At 35.4% G+C, this 21,605-nt stretch overlaps 1 protein-coding gene across 5 annotated transcripts in view; it reads right to left on the bottom strand.

Moving 5' to 3' along the window:
* Positions 1–21,605, bottom strand: part of LOC129004738 (USP6 N-terminal-like protein) — a 53,040-nt gene that overhangs the window by 23,256 nt on the left and 8,179 nt on the right. For all 5 annotated transcript variants that reach the window (XM_054433335.1, XM_054433337.1, XM_054433338.1 and 2 more), the window contains exons 3-6: positions 18,219–18,441; positions 5,944–6,041; positions 1,845–2,026; positions 399–559 (exon numbers count right to left, since the gene is read on the bottom strand). In XM_054433335.1, coding sequence (XP_054289310.1) covers positions 399–559; positions 1,845–2,026; positions 5,944–6,041; positions 18,219–18,441 — 664 coding nt within the window. The remainder of the gene's footprint in view (positions 1–398; positions 560–1,844; positions 2,027–5,943; positions 6,042–18,218; positions 18,442–21,605) is intronic.

Here is a 21,605-nt window from a genome sequence, read left to right as displayed (position 1 = left end):
ATCAGTGATCCAATCTTTGATAGCGAAGTGTTATTGTTAGATATAAAGTAACGCCTCTTTTTCTCACTAAATCAATATCGATTATCAAGACTTAACAAGTAATCAAATGAAATTTGCTGAGCATTTTATCACTCACAGAATACAGATAAACTGTCATTCACATTAGTGGATTTTTAGCTAATTTAAAGCACTTAAAAAGGTTTACTATTTAATGTTATGTGTAAACTATTGAGTTAAGTTTGTTTCTTGAACCAGGGTGGACTGTTTCCCATTCAGATGCTTGCTACCCCAACAAGTATCCTTGAAACTATTGTTCTATGTTACATACTTAAGCTCAAAACTTATAATAGTTATGGTAAAATACATTAATCGATTTGAGTCTCTGACAGAATACTAACCCTGTCTAGGAAACACTGAAAGAACCACTTGAGGGTGTAGATGCCCGTGTCTACTCCATTCTTGTCTAGATGTTTCTTCAGTTTGGGGAGGAACTTGTTCATGATCTTATCATGATGCTCCTGATACCTCAGTAGCTTGGGGAACCCGGGAATGAAGAATCCTGGAAACCATTGAAGGTGTAGTATGCTATTTGCTAAAACCATTGTGCAGAGGCATTTATATAGACAGCAAGAGAATGGTTGCAAATATAGGAACCCTTTAACAGTCCATCAAAGACTATTGAAGGTCCCCCAGCAAAATTTAGTTTTATGAGACTGCAGGCATAATAGATCTAAGGAGCAAAAGTAGCTGGATGATACAGAGCCCAGCCAATCAACACTGGCAATTAAATCATAACAAAGACTTCCATCAAAAGGGATTGATAAAGAAATATTCAAGAACAACAATCCATGATAGTTTAGTTTGTGGCCTCAAGCAATATAACTCTTATGAAAATCCTCTGATTTTGATGCTTTTTAGATCAAACATGCAACATGATTTTAATCAATTTATGAAAGTTGGTTGCTCAATAATTGGTCGTGTGACAAATTGTGAAATCAAGGCGGCAACGGGTGTGTCCCAGTGCCTTTCTCAAAACATCCTAAATCATTAAGATAACCCACTTAATCAGTGCCATTTATTCTTGTACTGTATCGGCTAACCCACCAAGCCAGCTTTGCTTAGTACATTGCAGTCACAAGCCTTGAGGTCCATGTGAAAGGGAAATGCAAGGTCGAAAGTGACTGCCAACCTTTTTTATTTCACAGAACAATCTGATCTTGTGCTCGTCTGTTTTAGGCCTTTTTAAGCTAAAATGTAAGTCACTGGCTGCATTTTGATTATTATATATGATGGGATATTAAAATGGAATACATGGGATATTAAAATAACTATTTTTCATTATGCGATTTTTTTATTATGAGAGGTTTTAGCTACACTAAAAATAAGGTATAAATATATATACCTATGGGCTCTTTACAGTCTTCGCAACCCTTAAGCTATAGCACTACAACCGTTTCGGAGATCACTCCATCGTTGAGTGCGTAGTCCTAGTACACTGAACTAAAAAACACTATGTCCATACTTACATTTTTACGGCATTTCTTCATTTTCATTGCATCAAAGTTTAATAAACACTACATACACAACACAAAACAAGAACTTGACAGGAAAACATTCAAGCACGTGCATGGCTAAAAAACTGACGACCGACTGCAGTTGTCGTGCTCAATCAGTTGTAGTGCTATAACTTAAGGATTGCAAATACTGTAAGTAGCCTATATTTATACATATTTATATAAATATCCCCACGCAATCTGCCACAAATAAATATAAGGATCAATCATAAAATTTGTGACAAATTGAATAAATAATTAATCTAATTTTAAATGCAATTGTGAACTTACCATGCATATTGAACTTTCTATCACTAACAAGGATGGAGAGGGCCCAGAAAGCGTCTTCTTCATTCAGGTACATGAGCAACAGCGCGGCGATCTGACTCATGCCTTGACAGTAGCCGATCTCAAGGTTGTAAACACTGTAGGCACCCAGCACGTTGAACAGCTCCTGTTGTTTGATATTGTACCTACAATTAACACATTGGTTCATACAGAGTTGATAAAAAAACGGTTTTAAACACTGTATACACCCAGCACGTTGAACAGCTCCTGTTGCTTGGTCTTGTACCTACAATTAACACATTGGTTGATACAGTGTTGATATAAAAAGAAGGTTCTAAACACTGTATGCACCCAGCACGTTGAACAGCTCCTGTTGCTTGGTACTGTACCTACAATTAACACATTGGTTGATACAGTGTTGATATAAAAAAGAAGGTTGTAAACACTGTAGGCACCCAGCACGTTGAACAGCTCCTGTTGTTTGATATTGTACCTACAATTAACACATTGGTTGATACAGAGTTGATATAAAAAAGAAGGTTCTAAACACTGTATGCACCCAGCACGTTGAACAGCTCCTGTTGTTTGATATTGTACCTACAATTGACACATTGGTTGATACAGAGTTGATAAAAAACGGTTTTAAACACTGTAGGCACACAGCACGTTGAACAGCTCCTGTTGTTTGATATTGTACCTACAATTGACACATTGGTTGATACAGAGTTGATCAAAAACGGTTTTAAACACTGTAGGCACACAGCACGTTGAAAAGCTCCTGTTGCTTGGTGTTGTACCTACAATTAACACATTGGTTGATACAGAGTTGATAAAAAAAAGGTTTTAAACACTGTAGGCACACAGCACGTTGAACAGCTCCTGTTGCTTGGTATTGTACCTACAATTAACACATTGGTTGAAACAGTGTTAATATAAAAAGAAGGTTGTAAACACTGTAGGCACCCAGCACGTTGAACAGCTTCTGTTGCTTGGTATTGTACCTACAATTAACACATTGGTTGAAACAGTGTTAATATAAAAAGAAGGTTGTAAACACTGTAGGCACCCAGCACGTTGAACAGCTTCTGTTGCTTGGTATTGTACCTACAATTAACACATTGGTTGATACAGTGTTGATATAAAAAGAAGGTTCTAAACACTGTATGCACCCAGCACGTTGAACAGCTCCTGTTGCTTGGTACTGTACCTACAATTAACACATTGGTTGATACAGTGTTGATATAAAAAGAAGGTGCTAAACACTGTATGCACCCAGCACGTTGAACAGCTGCGGTTGCTTGGTATTGTACCTAAAATTTTCACATTAGGTTGATACAGTGTTGATATAAAAAGAGTTGTATCAAATAAACAAAAAAGCCTGTACAGTAGACTCCCTCTTATCTGGACACCTTTTAACCCGACTACACTTGGTAGAAGTGACATCTCTTTATCTGGATAATTTTTATCAGCACGTCGGTTAAACCGGACTAGATCGGTCCTGAAGAGTCCGGATAAGAGGGAGTCTACTGTATTATAATTTAGTTTTAACTTGTTATGCTTTTTTGACAATGTCAGCAGTTTTTTACAGCTTTGCTGAACTTTGAAAAATATCCCGCGACAGTGATACATACATGATACATGATGTCTCCGTCCGTAGTCCTTTGTCGTAAGGAATTCAACAGGTCAGGGTTATTACAAAGAATAACCTAACTTAAACTAGTTTTTGTCACCGTTAATGTGTGTTTTGTCATGTGTTAAGGTCAGGGTTATTACAAAGAATAACCTAACTTAAACTAGTTTTTGTCACCGTTAATGTAACTGTATATGTGATGGAAGATTGACTCCACTAGATATTTTTTTTAATTCTAGTTTAAATTTGTTTAAGCTCTGAATTTCAAGTAATTATTCCAGTACGGCTTGGTACAATTCCATTACAATTTTTTACAATGTAATGTGGTTTGTGTTCAAATGTGGTGAGTTGGTGTTGGACTGCATGTGTGCCCTTTGTTCGGGTATTGTAAGTGTGATTTGTAAAAAGTTGGTTTGATGTTCTGTGATTTTATGTAGCAAACTGTTCTAAGATAAAAAGTGAAGGGACTGTGAGAAAGCCAAGTTCTTTGCAAACATTTCTGCAGCTGGTCCAAGGCAACGGCATGCTCAAGATTGCTCTAACTCTCTCTTATTCAGCCAAACAAAGATCTGTTCAATGTTTTTCTTTACAGCTCCCCACAAGATGAATAAATACCAAATGTGTGGTTATATTAGAAGTTTGGAGAGGGCCAGTTTTCCGAAGGTCCTTAATCTTCAAAGAACAAAGACCCCTCGAGCCAATGACCCTTCCAGTTTTTTTTATTTGTGCGTCCCAACTCAATTTATCATCCAATCTCATTCTCAAAATTCGGTAGTTTGTGAAATTTCGATTTGGTCCTCTCCAATAAATAGGTTCGGAGTCTTATTATTTTTCTTTTTATTTTGTCTGTTTGCAGTTTGGATATACATGTATCATGTTTTTTTTGTTTTTGTTTTTTTTTTTGGGGGGGGGGGATTTAATATGATATGAGTTTGTTCAAAGAGAAAAGGTCAGCCAAATTATTTGCTCTTTGATAAGGCTCTGCCTCCAGGGCCACATTGTCAGTTCCCTTTAGGAACAACGCTGTGTCATCCGCAAAGAGAAAGACGCTGCTCTCCGGAACAGAATCTGTTATGTTATTAATGTAGACCAGGAAAAGGAGAGGTCCAAAGACTGATCTCTGACAAACGCCATTGAAGATGAATTTTGTTGTTGATGAAATTCTTTCAGATTTTGAATTTGTGTTTTGTTGAATTTCAGTAAATGGAATCAGTTGCTCATATAGGATGTGAGCCACTTCAGCATTAGTCCTGAAATTCCAATTGATGCCAATTTGTTCAGTAAAATCGCAGGTTTGACTCAATGAAGGCTTTGGAAAGATCAGCAAAACAGCCAACTACTGTTTCTCCAGCCTCCCTTGCATCTATGCTGCTATTGATGAAATCAATGAGTGCCAATTTTTTTTTATTTGTTGGGCCTGAAACCATAGTCTGCCACAAAATATGTTGTTATTTTACAAGGAATTAATAAGTTGCACCGAAAGAACTTTCTCAATTAATTTTGAAACAACTGGTAGGATAGAGACTGGATGATAATTCCCTAGGTCGGTTCTGTCTGACTTTTTGAAAAAAATATTTAATTTTTGTATTTTGCAGTTTTGCAGGAAAATTTTAGGAGCCAATGAAACGATTGATTTCCAAGAAATAAACTTGGAAGAAGTCAAACAACCCAAGACTAATATATCATGTTGGGGTGTTACAAGCCTAGTGGTTACAGTCTCAAACATCGGTTTGTGGGACTTATTTGATCTCTGGAGTATGAACAACCGTTTGAGGGTATTAGACTACTTTTCCTTAGAAGAATTCTGCATTTACAATAAAACCTCACTAACTCAACAGTCAACAGCTGACACAATTTTTTTCAGAATATTTAGTTTTCATCGTTGTATATTTGACATTTCCTTAAAGATTGTCTACTCCATATGTACAAATACTCATGTAAGTAATACATTTATGTGTAAATATTAGTCTGTTGTGCATTAGTTTATTAAAATCCATTAAAAATGCCAATGCTCTGGATTATTCGACAACCTCTAGGTCCACAAATTGTCGAGTTACAGTAGAGTCTCGCAAACTCGGCACTCGATAACCCGGCAGTCTGGATAACTCGGCCATCACCTGGCTCAGAAAAGCAGTGATTTTTTTAGTCCAAGTTAAAAATGGACTTAAGCCAGCTCAAGTAAATCATTCACAACTTGTACCAAGGACTGGTTGTACTATACCTGATGACTTTATACTGGCTTGTAATATAAATATAAATAAAAAAGGCGGTAAAAAGCTTACAAGTTGTATTGTTCTTATTTTTAACCCTAGTTCCCGATAACCCGGCTTTTCACAAACTCGGCATCCTTACAGTCCACATTAGGCCGAGTTTGCGGGACTCTACTGTAGTAAGGTTTAAATCTAATAATGCCACTGGCATAGACACTTACACTTAAGGCGCTTTAGAGACATGCATTATATACTGACTCACCTTTCCCTAAACATGATGTTATCCCTGTACGTCCGGTTCACGTCCAGGTCGATCTGTCGGATGTCTGGAGACCATCGCCATGCCAATTCGCGCATCTCCTGTCAACAACAAGCACTAGTTACAGCTGGACGAATTCCATACTCAATCAAACAAGCCTAAGTAATTAACTTACAGTTTGAGCTCCAATGTCTGATATATCGGATGTAAGACTAACACAACCAAACGTCCACTTACAGCCATCAATTCAACACAAAAAACAGCTGAAAGCTATACACCTGACATGCGCTGTAACCTATAATTCAAGTTTAGGACTACTACCCTTGAACTTGATTCTTACATCTTTGAGTACTATTAGTGAGGTAGATTGTTAACCCTTCCCGAGTGTTCGCCGTATATATACGCAACTCAATCTAAGGTTACAAGCGTACGACGCATATAGGCTAGATGTCAAAACAATTTACGCATTTCAAGTTGTCTCTTTGCCGTCAACCTTAAGCTATTAATCAATACCTATTATTTTTGCGATAACTTTTTTTTATTTTTTGTGGTAAATTTCTGATTGGTGGGTTGGCATTACTGATCCCATAACATCTGTTTTTTACAAAACCGGCCGGCTGAGACATCCTCATGTTATTGTTTTGCGCAGACAGTCTGTTTACGTGTTCTTGAGTGAAGTAAATCTAGTGAGATAAGATGAGTGGAATATATTCAGTGCATTAGAATGTGTTGTGTTGTTTATTGAAAGTGGCGTTTTGATTGAATAATCCAAATTAATATTTTGTATTGTATTATGTAGTCTGTATTGTCTTTTAGTAATAACAAAAAAAGTCATATTGTTATTATAATGATTTTTTAATTTCATTAACATTTTATTAAAAATAAATATTTTTCCTAAACAAAATTTACAAGCCTTAGGCGTATGTATTCGGATCAATGAATACCTAAGCGAGCGTTGGACTTATATATACGCCGCAACAATTATGGTCATAAAACTTGTAAACAAATTATTTTGATAAAAAATGTTTTCTTAAACGACAAGAGAGATCTGGAAAAACATCAAAATTTCAAAATCAATTTTTTTACCCCCAATAAAAAATTATTGATCCCGTAGTGGATTGGACTTTGCCCTGCCCCTGCAGCGTCGCTCGGGAAGGGTTAAGACTAATCAGAAGCTGAACAGTTTAAGACATTGTCTCTCCGGCCAGAGGTCAGCACAGTAGATGGAGAGGTTGAGTACCGTCTCAGTCAGGTCTCGTGTGCAACTAATCTTGATGGTTCTGAAATGTACCCAGCTGCCCTTGCTTATTGGGTTTTGAAGAAATGGTCTAGCTACAGAACAATCCAATCTCACAGACAGCTATTTACTCAATCTCTTAACACTCGTCCTTTAGTAACTTTTACCTTAAAATTCACAACCTGGTCTGTCAGCATTGTACAAATTAAATCTAATGGATTTAAAAAACTTAAACATTATGTTTAATTTAGAGCATTTACAATTCTGTCCACCCACAATTTATACATACAACAGATAAAGGCATATAGCTACTTTAGTTCTAAAAAATACAACAACTGTCCAAATTTTGCTTTTTCTTTAAAATGTTGTAATAAATTAGAATGGTTTCACAAGTTTCAACCAGAAACGTATTTGAGTATATTTTTTTGTGTTTATTGGTTTTCACGGCATATATGTTATAAACAGGTTGATTACAATATGTATAATACAACTAACTTTTTGAGACAAATGCCACATTGGAGGAAGGCCAGGAGACAACTGTACTGTTAATATTTAAAAGATACGATACAAATTGTGATTAAATTTAAACACAACATCCTTGTGAATCATAAGATTTTGTGATGAGAGATGTTTTTAAAATTACAGTTAGGGTTATGTTGAGGGCCTTGAAATTGCCATGGTATATTTCTTATTTGTTTTTTTATTTTAGAATTTTCAGTTTGATATTTTATTTTAGATATTATCATGATTTTATAACAGGTGTTTGAGATTTTTTTAATGAAAATTAATCCTTCAGATATTTTTTTTCAGTATGATACTTACTGACGTGACTTCATCAGTAAATATAATACTGAAACAAAGTTTATTTTTGATCTGAAGAGTTAATTTTTATTTTAAAAAACTCAAACATTTTTGTTTGGATACGGCCTTGGCTAATACTTGGCGACAATGTCGCGGTGACAGTGAATGACAGTGTATAGTAATATATAATACTCTAACTAGGCCTATATGATTTAATTTGTAAAAGATTCGCTTAAATTGTATAATACTGCAAAAAAAGTATTTAAAAATCGACGTAATCTAAGGCCTAATCCAAAAACATACAAAACTGTTATAGATCCTTACGTATTGTTATAATCAATTACACTATTTTGATAATAGGATAAAACATCTCGAAGCTTTTTACTGGTATGGTAAAAAGGTCACCTGAAATGTTGAATTGCCACCTAGTGTGGCCAACTCGAGCAACTTTTGTCGTCGCGACAAAACTCAAGTGTGGAAGTGTGGCCCTTGCCTACCCCCTATTGCATTGACTATTGGATGCAGAAGTTATGTTGTATTAATAGTCAATTGTATCATGAAAATATGTAAAATAAAATGTCATAACACATAGAAAATACTAAAAAAAAAAAAAAAACAGTTAAATGTGAAAACTAAAGAAGAGATAGTCTATGCATGTGTGTTTGGTGAGTGCAAAAACTACTGCAATAACAGTGCAGTGAGTGCAATAACTGACTGGGCTGGAATTGTACTAAAGATAGATCATAATTTCCCTGATAAACAAATGCAATTGTGTCATCAAAATCCCCGCTGGCCTAAACTCCATGGATACAACGAAAACGTCAAGGGTTGTAAATTTCCACGTAAAGGTTTGAAGTAGAGCTATTGAAAGTAAATATTGATTGGTCTCCTACAGCGTATGCAAACAGAAAAGCCACAATCTTTGTTTCTATAATCACTCATAAGTGAGTGACTGTTTCCTGCAGTAGTTGGCCAACCCACATTGTCTCACTTCTCTGTCATTTTCCTGAGGTGAAGAATAGGTATATCAACTAACAACTAGTAGGAAATAATTGAAGTATATTGAAAAAAATACAGTGTCACAACTTTTCAAATTTACTTATGGATTTTGTAAATAAATTAGGTCTATATGTCAAAGAAAAACGTTAACATTTGAAATCACATTTTAAACTGTGGTTTACAACATTTGTGATTTTAAAAAAAAGTTCTATTTGGTTTTACAACGTTGGATTGATTTAATAGTCAAGATCATGTGAAAGCTAATGCTGTTAACAGGTGGTCCACAGGTGTGCATTAGCTTATGTTACACATTTTTACTCACAATATTAACTTGAGCTAAACCCTCTGCACATTCAACAGCTTACGATTTACATACTATACTGTTTCTTTGGGAAACCTAATCATATTGTATTTGGAAAAACAAATCAACTGGCATTAAAAAGACCAATTATAATTTTACCATTAATAGTTAATGAATCATCCACAATTCAACAGAGTTTAATAACCAAACGTAATAATTTCAAAAAAAGATACGAGGAAAAACAAAACACAAAGAGTAAAGAATCAACATCTGTTTGTTTTGTAAAATTATATATTTAAAAGATAACGCATTGTAAGATGATGTACGTACATGTTATCAACAGATAACAAACTATCCAAACTATCTTTAACTGCCTGCTAAGAAGTAAAAACTAATGTTTTTTAACACATTTTTTCCTATTTCCAATATCTTTTAACAGGCAGAAATGCAATACAAAACATTTGAATAATCTATCTATCTATATTATTATGTATATAATACGCTAAGACGATTTTTGTAAACAGAACTCCTCCCTCATTTTTGGACCGATTTTGATGATTGAAGTGTCAAAGAAATGGCCTTGATCTGTAGTTTTGCAAAGTGTTTTTCAATTTTTGAAATCTTTATTAGTTTGGGTAGGATTTTCCATCAAAGTTGGGTTTTCTCCCATAAGATTAACATGGGGGAATCTAAATATTTAATTCTAAATATTTAATTAAGGTGAGCTTTTTATTTTTCTTATTGATTAGTGAATCATACATTTTTTCCAGATGACTAAAGTTTTTTGTGATCTTTTGACATTGAAAAAAGATAATTTTTATTATTATTTCATATTAAATGTTTACTCACTGGAAAGCAGTAATTTCTACTGTTTAAGTGTAGAAGAAGAAATAATTAAGTTTACAGCATATAGGCAAAACTCAGTGCTAGGTTTACCATGTCATCTACCTAACCTTTTGATAACATAAACATAACAATCTTCCTAGAATAAACAGAACAAAAACTGATGTTTGAAACATCATTAATGTTATTATCAGAATAATAATCTTCAAACAAATTCCACTAAAATACAAAAATTAAGTTCTGAAAAACTAAAATAACTCTGAATAATCTCTAAGAAAAGTATAGACCGACAACAAAAACCCTATAAAAATCAGAACATAAACCTTAGATAAGTTAACATTTATAATTAAAATGTAGTACAAGAAATTAACTGGTGAAGGTCAGAACAGTTGTGAGGCAATTGACTCCATCTTACCTTCCATCCCACTCTAATGGCCTGGACAAACTGTGACAGATACAATATCTAACAGTTGAAACCATGGTGTTAAAAACCTGACTGTATAGGCGTGCATTTCAATACACCCAACTATAAAGGACACAATATAATATTAACTGATTAACTCTTTGAAGTCCAACGCTTATTCAGTAATTTAATTGTGTCTGTTTTATCAAGTTTTCTCAATTAAGCACACACAAAATCCAAATTATCTTAAAATAAGTCTTTAGTTTTAATATGTTATTTTGGAGTGCAGTCCTAGTTTCTGAACACATTAAAGTAGGCATATCTATTTGTTAAAATGTGAACTTAACCAAGATTCCACTTAGAATATTATCTATGCAGGATGTAATTTTTATGGTATAGCCTCTGGATCACTGATTTTTACAATAAAAGGGTTAAGTTACCTGTATCTGTCAAGTGATCCTAGATTGCAGTCATGACCTACCTTCTACCGGCGCCAGACGTGTCCGATATCTATTTAAACTACGGGTTTTTCGTATTTGTGTTTTAGCACAGAGAAGTAATATAAACAGAGTGAAGAAGGATATGGGAAGGCTGTTGCGCGGGTGCCCTAGTTTACATTTTTCCCGCAGTGTAGCGCGCGCATGTCAATTGCTCTTCCTGCTCGTCAAATTCCACTATTTACTCAACTCCAAGCTGGAAGAGAACGTAACGTGTCGCTTTGGTGTTTATAGGCCAAGACTATGGGTGGCCGGTCGGCGTTTAAATTGTACCATTTGTACGAATACCTAAGGTCTTTTAACTTTTCGTTATTTTCATGACATATTAAAGACCACAATGTTATTAAAATAATCATGTATTAACAACCCAGGACATTATCAACGTTATGATTTTTTAATGATAATATATTAAATAATCAAAAGAGTGTTAAGCAAGACGTTCTTTTTGATTATAATATTTGATTTTATTATTTGATTTTAATATTCCTTTTTGAATATTACCATAGATAAAACATACTTGCCTACAACTGTTTTAGAACTGCAGAGTAATTGCCACAATAAACTGCTTGCGTATTACATTAGTAGCCTATATAAAACACGCTAATAAAAACCTTTATAATAAAATTTAATCAATTGGTCGGAAAATGAATTTACATACCACAAACATTGAGTAATTTACTTTTAATTTAGAAAAAAATAGTATAACGGTTGTTATATATAGGATTGTCGTCATTTCTATTTCTTTTTGTAAACTTTGACACCATTGTACAGTCGTATAAATAAAGAATTTTTGAATTGAAAATTTAAAAAAAGAAAATAAATTATAGTATCAGTCTTTTACCGGCAAAAAATTGGAGTAGCAGCTGTAAAGACGAGGGATAAATATTTATTTCATCCTGAGAAATTATCTGAATATCAATTTATTAACATTTTCATAGTCCCTAATATGTTGTCCATTGCCAAATTTGTAGTACGTAAGCAACTTATAGTTAATTGTAGCAAGGTGCAACAGCTGTAGTTGCATAAAGAATATAAATAATTAATTTCTTCATCACACTATGAGGTTTTTAGCTGTTTTACAAACGTTAATTGGAGGCTGAAAGCTACATTTTGCTGCCCATGCCAGCTGTGTCGTCGTCAGTTTTTAGCCGAGCAGGGTTTTACATCCCTATAGGGCCAAAAGTCAGTTATTCCTTTATTTATTAATGTGTATTAAATACACGAGCAGTGCATTGCAGTAGACTTGTTTTATTGTTCTGTCTAGCAACTATTATTTATTCTGCTGTTTTCGTTAAATATTTCTTCACATAGCCTTAAAGTTTTGTTGACTTTTTGTGTGCATTTATTGTATAAATTTTCTCAATTACCCTATGTATTCGACTTCATATCAGTATCGAACTTGAAAATCATCTCGAGCTGGCAAAACTTTGTTTTCGGCCTTAGTTACGAAAGTTACTACTGTATTACTACAAATAATAAGAATTGTTGAAAAAGTATCACACAACTTGAGTCAGGCTTTTAGGACGACGCGACGGCCTCAACCGAAGCCCGATGGACTGTTAAGGGTGTGTGCTGTCCTTTGTTAAAGTCACGTGGGGGTTGTAAACCGAGGTCCACCCTTGTCTCTAACAATTTCAGTTAGTGTGAAAGTCGCCTCTGTCGTAGAATGTTGTCGCGCTTCGGGTGTGTGAATACGACGAAATAGTGTTTGTGCGGTATAGTAGTGACTGTTTATTATTTAGTAATGCAATCAATCAGCTTAACCATTTAATAACATGCCGAAACAAGAATCGCGGATTCGGTGTCAGTATACCGGATGTAGTAATGCCGCGAAAGACAATCCTAATAAACGGTTTTTTAGTTTTCCGGACCCCGATAAAAATCCCGAGTTGTTCCATCAATGGGTAGTTAGAACTGAAAATATATCCATATTAGATTCTGTAGCCAAAAATTTCCGCCACAAGAAAGTTTGTGAGGACCATTTTCAACCTTCCTGTTTCACCAAATCAAAGAAAAGACTTGTACAAAATGCAGTGCCTCAGCCGAGGGAATCTCCGAGAGAAGATGCAGACGATCCTACGACTCCTGAAAGACCACGTGTACACCATGGACCATGTACCACGAGAGGAACGGTTCTTGACTCCCCATCAGGAAATCGTTGGAAAGTCCGTGAACACGGCGCACCAGGTACATCCACTCAGAGTGATATTTCGGAATACAAAGTAGAAGTAACACCTAGATGCATATCAAAGCCAAAATTAATAAAAATACCAAGCTGTACTAAACAGTGTAGAAGTATAGGTGTGCAAGCTGTCTTACCAGACACTAAAACTAGAATGTCAAACAAAACCAACAAAGGCATAGCAGCTACAAAAAGGGCTATGATAAGCAGGCTTAGAAAAAAGATTTCCACAGACAATTTACCAAATTCTTTTCTCAGTATGCTACAAAAACACTTAGGAAGAAAATGCCAGTACACTCCCCGGGAAAGAAATATGATAATTGCTCTTTATTACAAATCTCCATCTGCCTACCAATTTATGAGAACGACGTTAAAAGTTCGAGGATTGCCATCACGACAAACTATTATTAGATGGTTATCTAATATTGATATAAGACCTGGTTTGAATGAAAATTTCTTTGCACTGCTGAAATCTAGGGTAAAGGACATGCCTGAGTCAGAAAAAGACGTCGTACTGTTAATGGACGAAATTAATTTAAAAAAAGGTCTTGAGTATGACAGAAAATCGGACTGCGTCCTAGGATTTCAAAACCATGGACAATTTCCCGAGCCAAAGCCAGCAAACCACGCTCTTTTACTCATGGTAAGAGGGTTAAAGAAGAGCTGGAAACTTCCGATTGCTCATTTTTTCTCCTGTGGTCCGACTAAAAGCGAGGCTATAGCTAGTATTTTGAAGAATACAGTTTCAAAAACACTAGCTACGGGGCTTCGGGTACGGGCAATTGTGTGTGATCAGGGAGCACCAAATAGAAAAGCGTTATCTCTTCTAAAAGTCACAACAGACGACCCTAAATTAATAATTGATGGACAACAGATTTATGCCGTTTATGACGCTCCACACCTCATCAAAAGCTTTAGAAACCGATTAATGGAAGCCAAAGCAATTAAGTTTAAAGACGGCATCGCTGAATGGAAGCACATACAGCAACTATTTACACTTGACCAAAGACAGGAAAACGACATAGTCAAAGCACGCCTTAACGTAAAGTTGAGCGAAAAACACGTCAATCCAACCTCAAGAGAAAAAATGAACGTGAGACTGGCTGTTCAGGTTTTCAGCCATACGACACAAGCGTCGTTATTAACGGCAGCTCAAATGCCCGAATTCGGCGGTGCGGCTGAACAGACAGCTCGATTTATTGGGACCATCAACGACACATTTGACGCGTTAAATAGTAAAACTTTATTTAGTGGAAATAAATTAAGCTGTGCACTAAACATGAGGGATGACACCACAGAAAAATTCCTTTGTGGTATTAGATCATGGTGCGATCAACTAAGAGTGATAACCAAGAACGATAAACAAAAGATTGTGCCATGTTTCTTGGGTTTGAAAATGACCATCACCAGCATACTCCAGCTATGGGATGATCTGAAAAAAGAAAATACCTCATTCCTACTAACGGCTCGATTGAACCAAGATCCTCTCGAGAACGAGTTCTCCATCATCCGTCAGCGAGGTGGTTGGAACCTGGACCCGACTCCAGCTCAGTTTTCAAGGTAATATATTTGTTCTATTTTTTATACTAAACAAATTTCACCACACAAAATAAAATTTTGAAAATTAAATAAAAAATAAATGCAGGTGTGAACAAACATAAATAAAATATTTATCATCACCAGTACACATTATATTATTACAAAAAATGTCACGCAAATAATTTAAGTGAAAAATATTGCATTTGGTTTATTTAATAGAGATATTTTGTTTATTCACTTTAACGGGATTATAATAATTTAAGCTTAATATTTCCACATAACATTTTTTTAAGTATAGCTTATAATTTTAACTGAGCCTATATTATAATGACTAAAACCACAATAAATATTGCAAATTCTTCAAGAACTTTTGAGAAAACTATTTTTAATTTTAAAGCAACAGGTATGATGCCATTCGGCTATAACATTATTTGGTAATTGCGCACGGGTGAACGAAAGTATTTGATCAGTTTGTACTAATTTATATTATATATATATATACTCATGTATACTTTTACTAATTTGTTGCTTGTTTATGAACGTTTTTTGATCGAATTTGGAAAATACATTAATTTCTTACTAAACAATTGCTAACATTTTGCAACAAACAAACAAAAAACACTTTTGTGTCCCACAATACTCTTTATAGCCACTGTGAATTTCAACCCGCTCTTAATTCGTGATTGAGCCCCAAACAAATTAACATACAAACTATATGCTTTCTAATATTATAATGATTAGTTAGTTTTTCATTCTGTTATTATGGACATTGATAAACATTTCTCTCGCATTGTTCAACAAAAGTCTATGCAGAAGCTCAGAATTACATTGATTTACATATTATATAAAAGACAACACTTTAACAATTTGTGAGTTATTTTTCAAGTTAGATTACTAGAAATGTTATTGTTCTAAGGGCACTGAGATCCCGTGTTGCCACGAGCCTCTTGCGACCGGCTGAATCAGCTAATTGTGAACCAGACGAGGACGAGCTGCTGACATTGACGACACCACTAGCACCACTGACCAACGCCACCACCGACCCTGCACCTGGACCTTCACTCTCACTCTCACCCTCATGTGACAACCCCTCTGACGAGGACAGTGACCTCGAGCCCATCGCACCAGACGACCAACAACAATCATCACTTCAAGGTGCAAGTGCTTCGGTTGAAGAAGACTCGTTGATCAGGGCAAACGCGGTAACTTACTTAAGCGGAGTTATTTTATATCACTTAGAAAAGAAATACTCCTGTCTTAAATGTTCCGAGTCGTGTTCAAAACAAAATAAATTCCTGGAAAATAACGATGAGTTATTTGTACACTTCAAAGCGTACAGCACCAAAATACCCTCAGATTTTGGAAACTTAAAAGTGCCGTCTAGTGAGTTTCGCAATGTGATGGACATCTGCATGAGTGCCTTTGAAAGAAATGTAAATAGTTTAATTACAAGCATTGGCGTCAAGAAAATTTTAGTTTCTGTTTGCATAAATGAAGTTAACGAAGTCTTTCCTGGGTGGCTTGAAAAATGCTACATCCACCGAACATTTTGCATTGACAAACTCGTGTTCATCAAATTAAGGTACGAAATTAAAAGACGTTCGTGTGTGTTATCTCTTCCAATTGCGCGTAAGAAACAAAGATCATCAAAGGATGTACAAAAATGTGTCAGGAGAAAATTGTTTTACTAGATAGTTGTTAAGTTGTTACCGGTACACCTTTTAGGCATGACTTTTGCAATACCAGTGGATTATTTCGTACACTTATTTTTAAATCATGTGTATTGTATAATCAATGGACCTCAAACGATTTTAATTAGGAAGGTCTAAAACTATGTAATTTATATTTATTTAACTTCAAACTTAAGAGTGTGAATTCCTACAGTATAACAAGTCTTAATACATTGTACAAAGTTAGTTTTGATTTTGCAAACCAGTAAAACACTATCATATTTTTATGTTCAAGTCGGTTTTAAACGTTTTGCGTATAGGGCTGTTGATTTTTGTACACTATTACGTACATCCGGGTTTTAATCTTTCTTTACTGATAAATCTGTTGTTACTTTAAATAGTATTTAAATAATAATGGTTGGCTATTAATAAAAGCCACTTAATGTTTATATACTTAATTATCTTGCAAATGTGTATTTTAATATTATGTAAATTTGATGTAGGAATGTATAAAACGTTTATTATTTATTTGACTTCAAACTTAGCGTGTGTTTTGTTTACGTTGTTTTACGTGAGTAAGTTGTTTAACGAAGATTTTGTATATAACTGTAAATAATTTTATTGCATAACCAACTTCAATGTAAATACGTATTATAAGCAAGATAGTTCATTATTTTTAACTCTTTAGAATATCATTCAAGTGTGTAATGTACTTTTAAACTTGTTTTTCTTTCTACGATAACATTTTGTAAAAATGCATGTATCCATAGTTGAATAGGCTATATTTTAAAAATTTACCAATTAACACATATTACATTTAATAGCGAAAACACAGCAAAGATAAAAATTTCCCGGCCCTAATTAAAACATTCAATTTACATTTTGAATTATTTTAATCATACAACTACCGTATAGTTCTCCGTATATATGTCCATATGGTAATTACTTACTTATTAAAGGTCACTGTCTGCATCAAATCATTAAGTATTTATTTATACCTTTCAGCTATTTTAACATTGCACCTATACTTCTCTGTGATTACACATAATGTTACTGCCCTAGTGTACACTGTGGGAAACGGAGCAGTTCTAACAATTAGCTTTACGAGAACACGTTTATAAATATTTATTTCATATTTGGTATCTTTGGAAAGCTTATTTCATTCTGCATTTAACGGAATAGGTTTCAAATAAAGGTCTTGATAATTATTGGAACGACAGTTGAAACCGTAAACTGTACTTTGTTCAGCGGCTGGCAGCGGAGTAGTGAGCGTAGCGCAGCGCTGTCGCGACCTGTCGTGTACTCTGTGAACTACGTCAAGTCGGGACACGCTCGCTACTTGGGGACACGGATTACGCGCAACACAGATATTAACTCTGTTTATATTACTTCTCTGTGGTTTTAGCCATATTAATGTCTAATGTTTCGTGTACGTGTAAGTGTTATTTTTGAACGTTTAACTTCATGACCACCATTCCATGGAATAAATCAATGTAACATTTGACCTAAAGATGTGTTTTAACAACATGAAACAGCTGTAGTCAACTAACTACTATCTAAGATCTCTTGACGGATACAGGTAATTTAAACCTTTTTTTGTATGCAGGAAAAAATCTGCTGAAAGCTACTAAACTTTTGCTGTTAGCAGCGCTGGTTGGAGGGTTTGATTCCTACCTTGATCAGGTCTGGTGTGCAACTAATGAGAATTCCACCCGTCTGGACCTTGGTGGGGGTGGCCCAACATTGAGAAGAATGAAACATCTATATTGTGTTGTGACCCAAGACTTTGCTGAATCTTGGACTAACCTGATATTTGCCGCTCTGCTCCTCGCGGGCGGTGGACAGGTTGAGCATCTTGCTCCACACTTGGCCGCGCAGCTTGTCAGGAACGCCTTTGAACACACGTTTGCGCAACTTGTCTCTGGTAGCGCTCGTGTTCCAGTTGTGCAACATTTTGAGCCATTTCTTGACTCGTTCCACTTCCACTCGCGATTCCGCTGGGTTCTGCTTCTCCAGATCATTTTGGTCCCTAATAACATAGCAAACACACACATAGGTACACAATAGGTATAACATAGGTACACTTTACAACTTTAAAAACATAAATAGCGTTTTTATATGAGGCAGGGATAAACATAGGTGATTGGAAAATGACAGTGATATACAGGGTGTCCCGGAACTCTCTACCAATATTTTAGGGCATTGATCCTGGGTAAGAAACTGTAGTATATTTAATGATTTTATGTATTCAATATTATATTTGTAAAACAGCGTTTCTTGTAGGAATCCAGATTTGTATAAAATGTAAATGTGTGTTAGTGTGTGTGTACATCACGCCACGTCTGTGACGTCAGATCAGGTGATTTTTAATAAATTCCCATTGGCTGCCGCGACCACGCTATACCCGTGGATCTAACCACTACGTCAGTCCGTCCTAGTCCTGCAACCGTACACCTTTATCCCGGTCCGTGCAGCCCGTGGTATTATCTAATTATGTAGTTTTTATTTCTCACTAGTCCCGTCTTCTGTCAAGTTAAGACGTCGTCACACCGGCGACGTCACACTGGCGACGAGGAAGTTACAGTGATAACGATGGCGTTATTAAGAACCTAATTATTCGTGTGTGCGGTGTAACTGTTCGACCGTATTTTTATAAGTATTAGGGTTAATGTCCGATTACGACAACCCAGTGTTAATTTTATCTCGTGTCTTCTTTGAACAAGATACAATGTCTGGAATCATCGGCGGAATCGGAGACTTTGACGGGAGTGAAGAATCTTGGACCTCGTACGTTGAAAAGTTTGAGTTATTTGTCGAGTGTAACGGGAATAGTGATGCCAAAAATGTGAGTACTTTTTGAAGTAGGTTCCACCTCAGCCAAACAAGCAATTGTACATTTAAGAGATTTGTTTGCTAGATTTGGTTTGCCAGTAACTTGTCACAGTAACAATGGTCCACCATTCACATCACTTGAGTTTAAACAGTTCCTAAAGTCAAATGGAGTAATACAAACATTCTCACCTCCCTATCATGCCCAATCAAACGGCCAAGCCGAGAACTCAGTAAGATATGCTAAAACTAAGCTTAAATGTGCACTAAATGACAACACTGATTTTAATGTTGCTCTAAGTCGTATATTGTTTGACTATAGAAACTCCGTGCATGCTGTTACCAATGAATCTCCAGCTATGCTGATGTTTAAACGTCCCCTAAGGACCAGGTTAGATTTGCTAAAACCTAACTTACCAAGTCATGTTGAGTGTAAACAAAACAAACAAAGAGAGTATTTTGGTGGCAGTAAAACCAGAGTTTTGTACCCAAATCAGTCTGTATTAATTAGAGACTACCGCTCAAAAGATAAATGGGTAGAAGGTACTGTACATAAAAGATTGAGTAATGTTTTGTATGAAGTTAGACTAAGTTCAGGTGTTGTTTGGAAGAGACATATTGATCAATTGGTAGGTTTTCAGGGAAGTAGTAACAATGACAGGAATGCGCATTCTGAAACCGTATGTGAGCCGGCAGTAGTACCATCAGCTGATCCCCCCAAAACTCCGTTACAGCAATCCCACTCCCAATCTAAAAATAGACACAGTATAACCAACCGATCACCTGATCGTAGTACTCCTGCTACACGTCATACTTCCTTCCCCTCCTCACCTAGCACTCCCATGGTCCGTTCTCCACAACAATCGCCCATTGTACATCCCCAAACACCAGTTACTACAACAGCACGTAGATATCCCAGTAGAATAATAAAACCAGTCGAACGCCTTGATTTGTAAAAATTGTATGTGTGATTTTTAAAGTTTATTTTTGAAATTAATAGTTTTGTTTTACTTGTTTTAAACTTTTATATTTGCTGAGATGTGTATAAAAATTACACGGGAGGGATGTAGTATATTTAATGATTTTATGTATTCAATATTATATTTGTAAAACAGCGTTTCTTGTAGGAAACCAGATTTGTATAAAATGTAAATGTGTGTTAGTGTGTGTGTACATCACGCCACGTCTGTGACGTCATATCAGGTGATTTTTAATAAATTCCCATTGGCTGCCGCGACCACGCTATACCCGTGGATCTAACCACTACGTCAGTCCGTCCTAGTCCTGCAACCGTACACCTTTATCCCGGTCCGTGCAGCCCGTGGTATTATCTAATTATGTACATAGTTTTTATTTCTCACTAGTCCCGTCTCCTGTCAAGTTAAGACGTCGTCACACCGGCGACGTCACAGAAACGTACCTAAATATCATATTTAAATTGTCCGGAAGTCCTTAGTTACTCACACAGCCGCCATTTTGTTTTTTTCAGTTATTAATTTTTTTCTAAAGAATGGTTAAACATACGAAATGGATATTTTGCACGAACATTTATGACAACTAGACAAAGCTACAAAAAAATTATGAAGATTTTTCAAATTCATAAAACAAAATGGCGGCCATTTAAAATGTTCTTTCTTAAATAACTAAAAAACCATTGATTTTACAAAAAATTTAAATGGCCACCATTTTGTTTTATGAATTTGAAAAATCGTGATAATTTTTTGGTAGCTTTGTCTAGTTGTCATAAATGTTCGTGCAAAGTTTCCATTTCGTATGTTTAACCATTCTTTAGAAAAAAATTAATAACTGAAAAAAACAAAATGGCGGCTGTGTGAGTAACTAAGGACTTCCGGACAGTTTAAATATGATATTTAGTTATGTTTCTTACCCAGGAGCAATGCCCTAAAATATTGGTAGAGAGTTCCGGGACACCCTGTATAATGGTAATTTTACATCAGTAGCCTACTAATATTCTTGAAAAGGGGAGAAAAATACAATGTGTTTATTTGTGCGCAGATTTTATAAAAATTTGAGCAAAAAGAAAAGTTGGTTTTATGATTGAGTTGGAAAGTAAGAGAAAGGGATTTTGACAGTTGTTGGCCGTTTACAAATGTTTTGAGAACATCTTGACTAAGTAAAGGATTGTTTTAACTATAATACAATAAACAATGGTACATAAAAATTTGGAGAGCTGCACTATTTTAAGATCGACCACCAAAATAATTTGTTATACATTTATCTCAACATTATCTATTCACACAGATAGAACTAATGGTTTAAATCTGTACAACCAACAGCGCCTAATTAGCCATGGTTTTAACAAAACTACCAAATGGAGTCAGTACACTACCCTAATTAGCAGAT

The sequence above is a fragment of the Macrosteles quadrilineatus genome, unplaced genomic scaffold, assembly GCF_028750875.1.
Source record: "Macrosteles quadrilineatus isolate MER2022 unplaced genomic scaffold, UCM_ALF_1.0 Scaffold_11__1_contigs__length_5352618, whole genome shotgun sequence".
Lineage (NCBI taxonomy): Eukaryota > Metazoa > Arthropoda > Insecta > Hemiptera > Cicadellidae > Macrosteles > Macrosteles quadrilineatus.
This window is presented reverse-complemented; position numbering and strand designations above follow the sequence as displayed.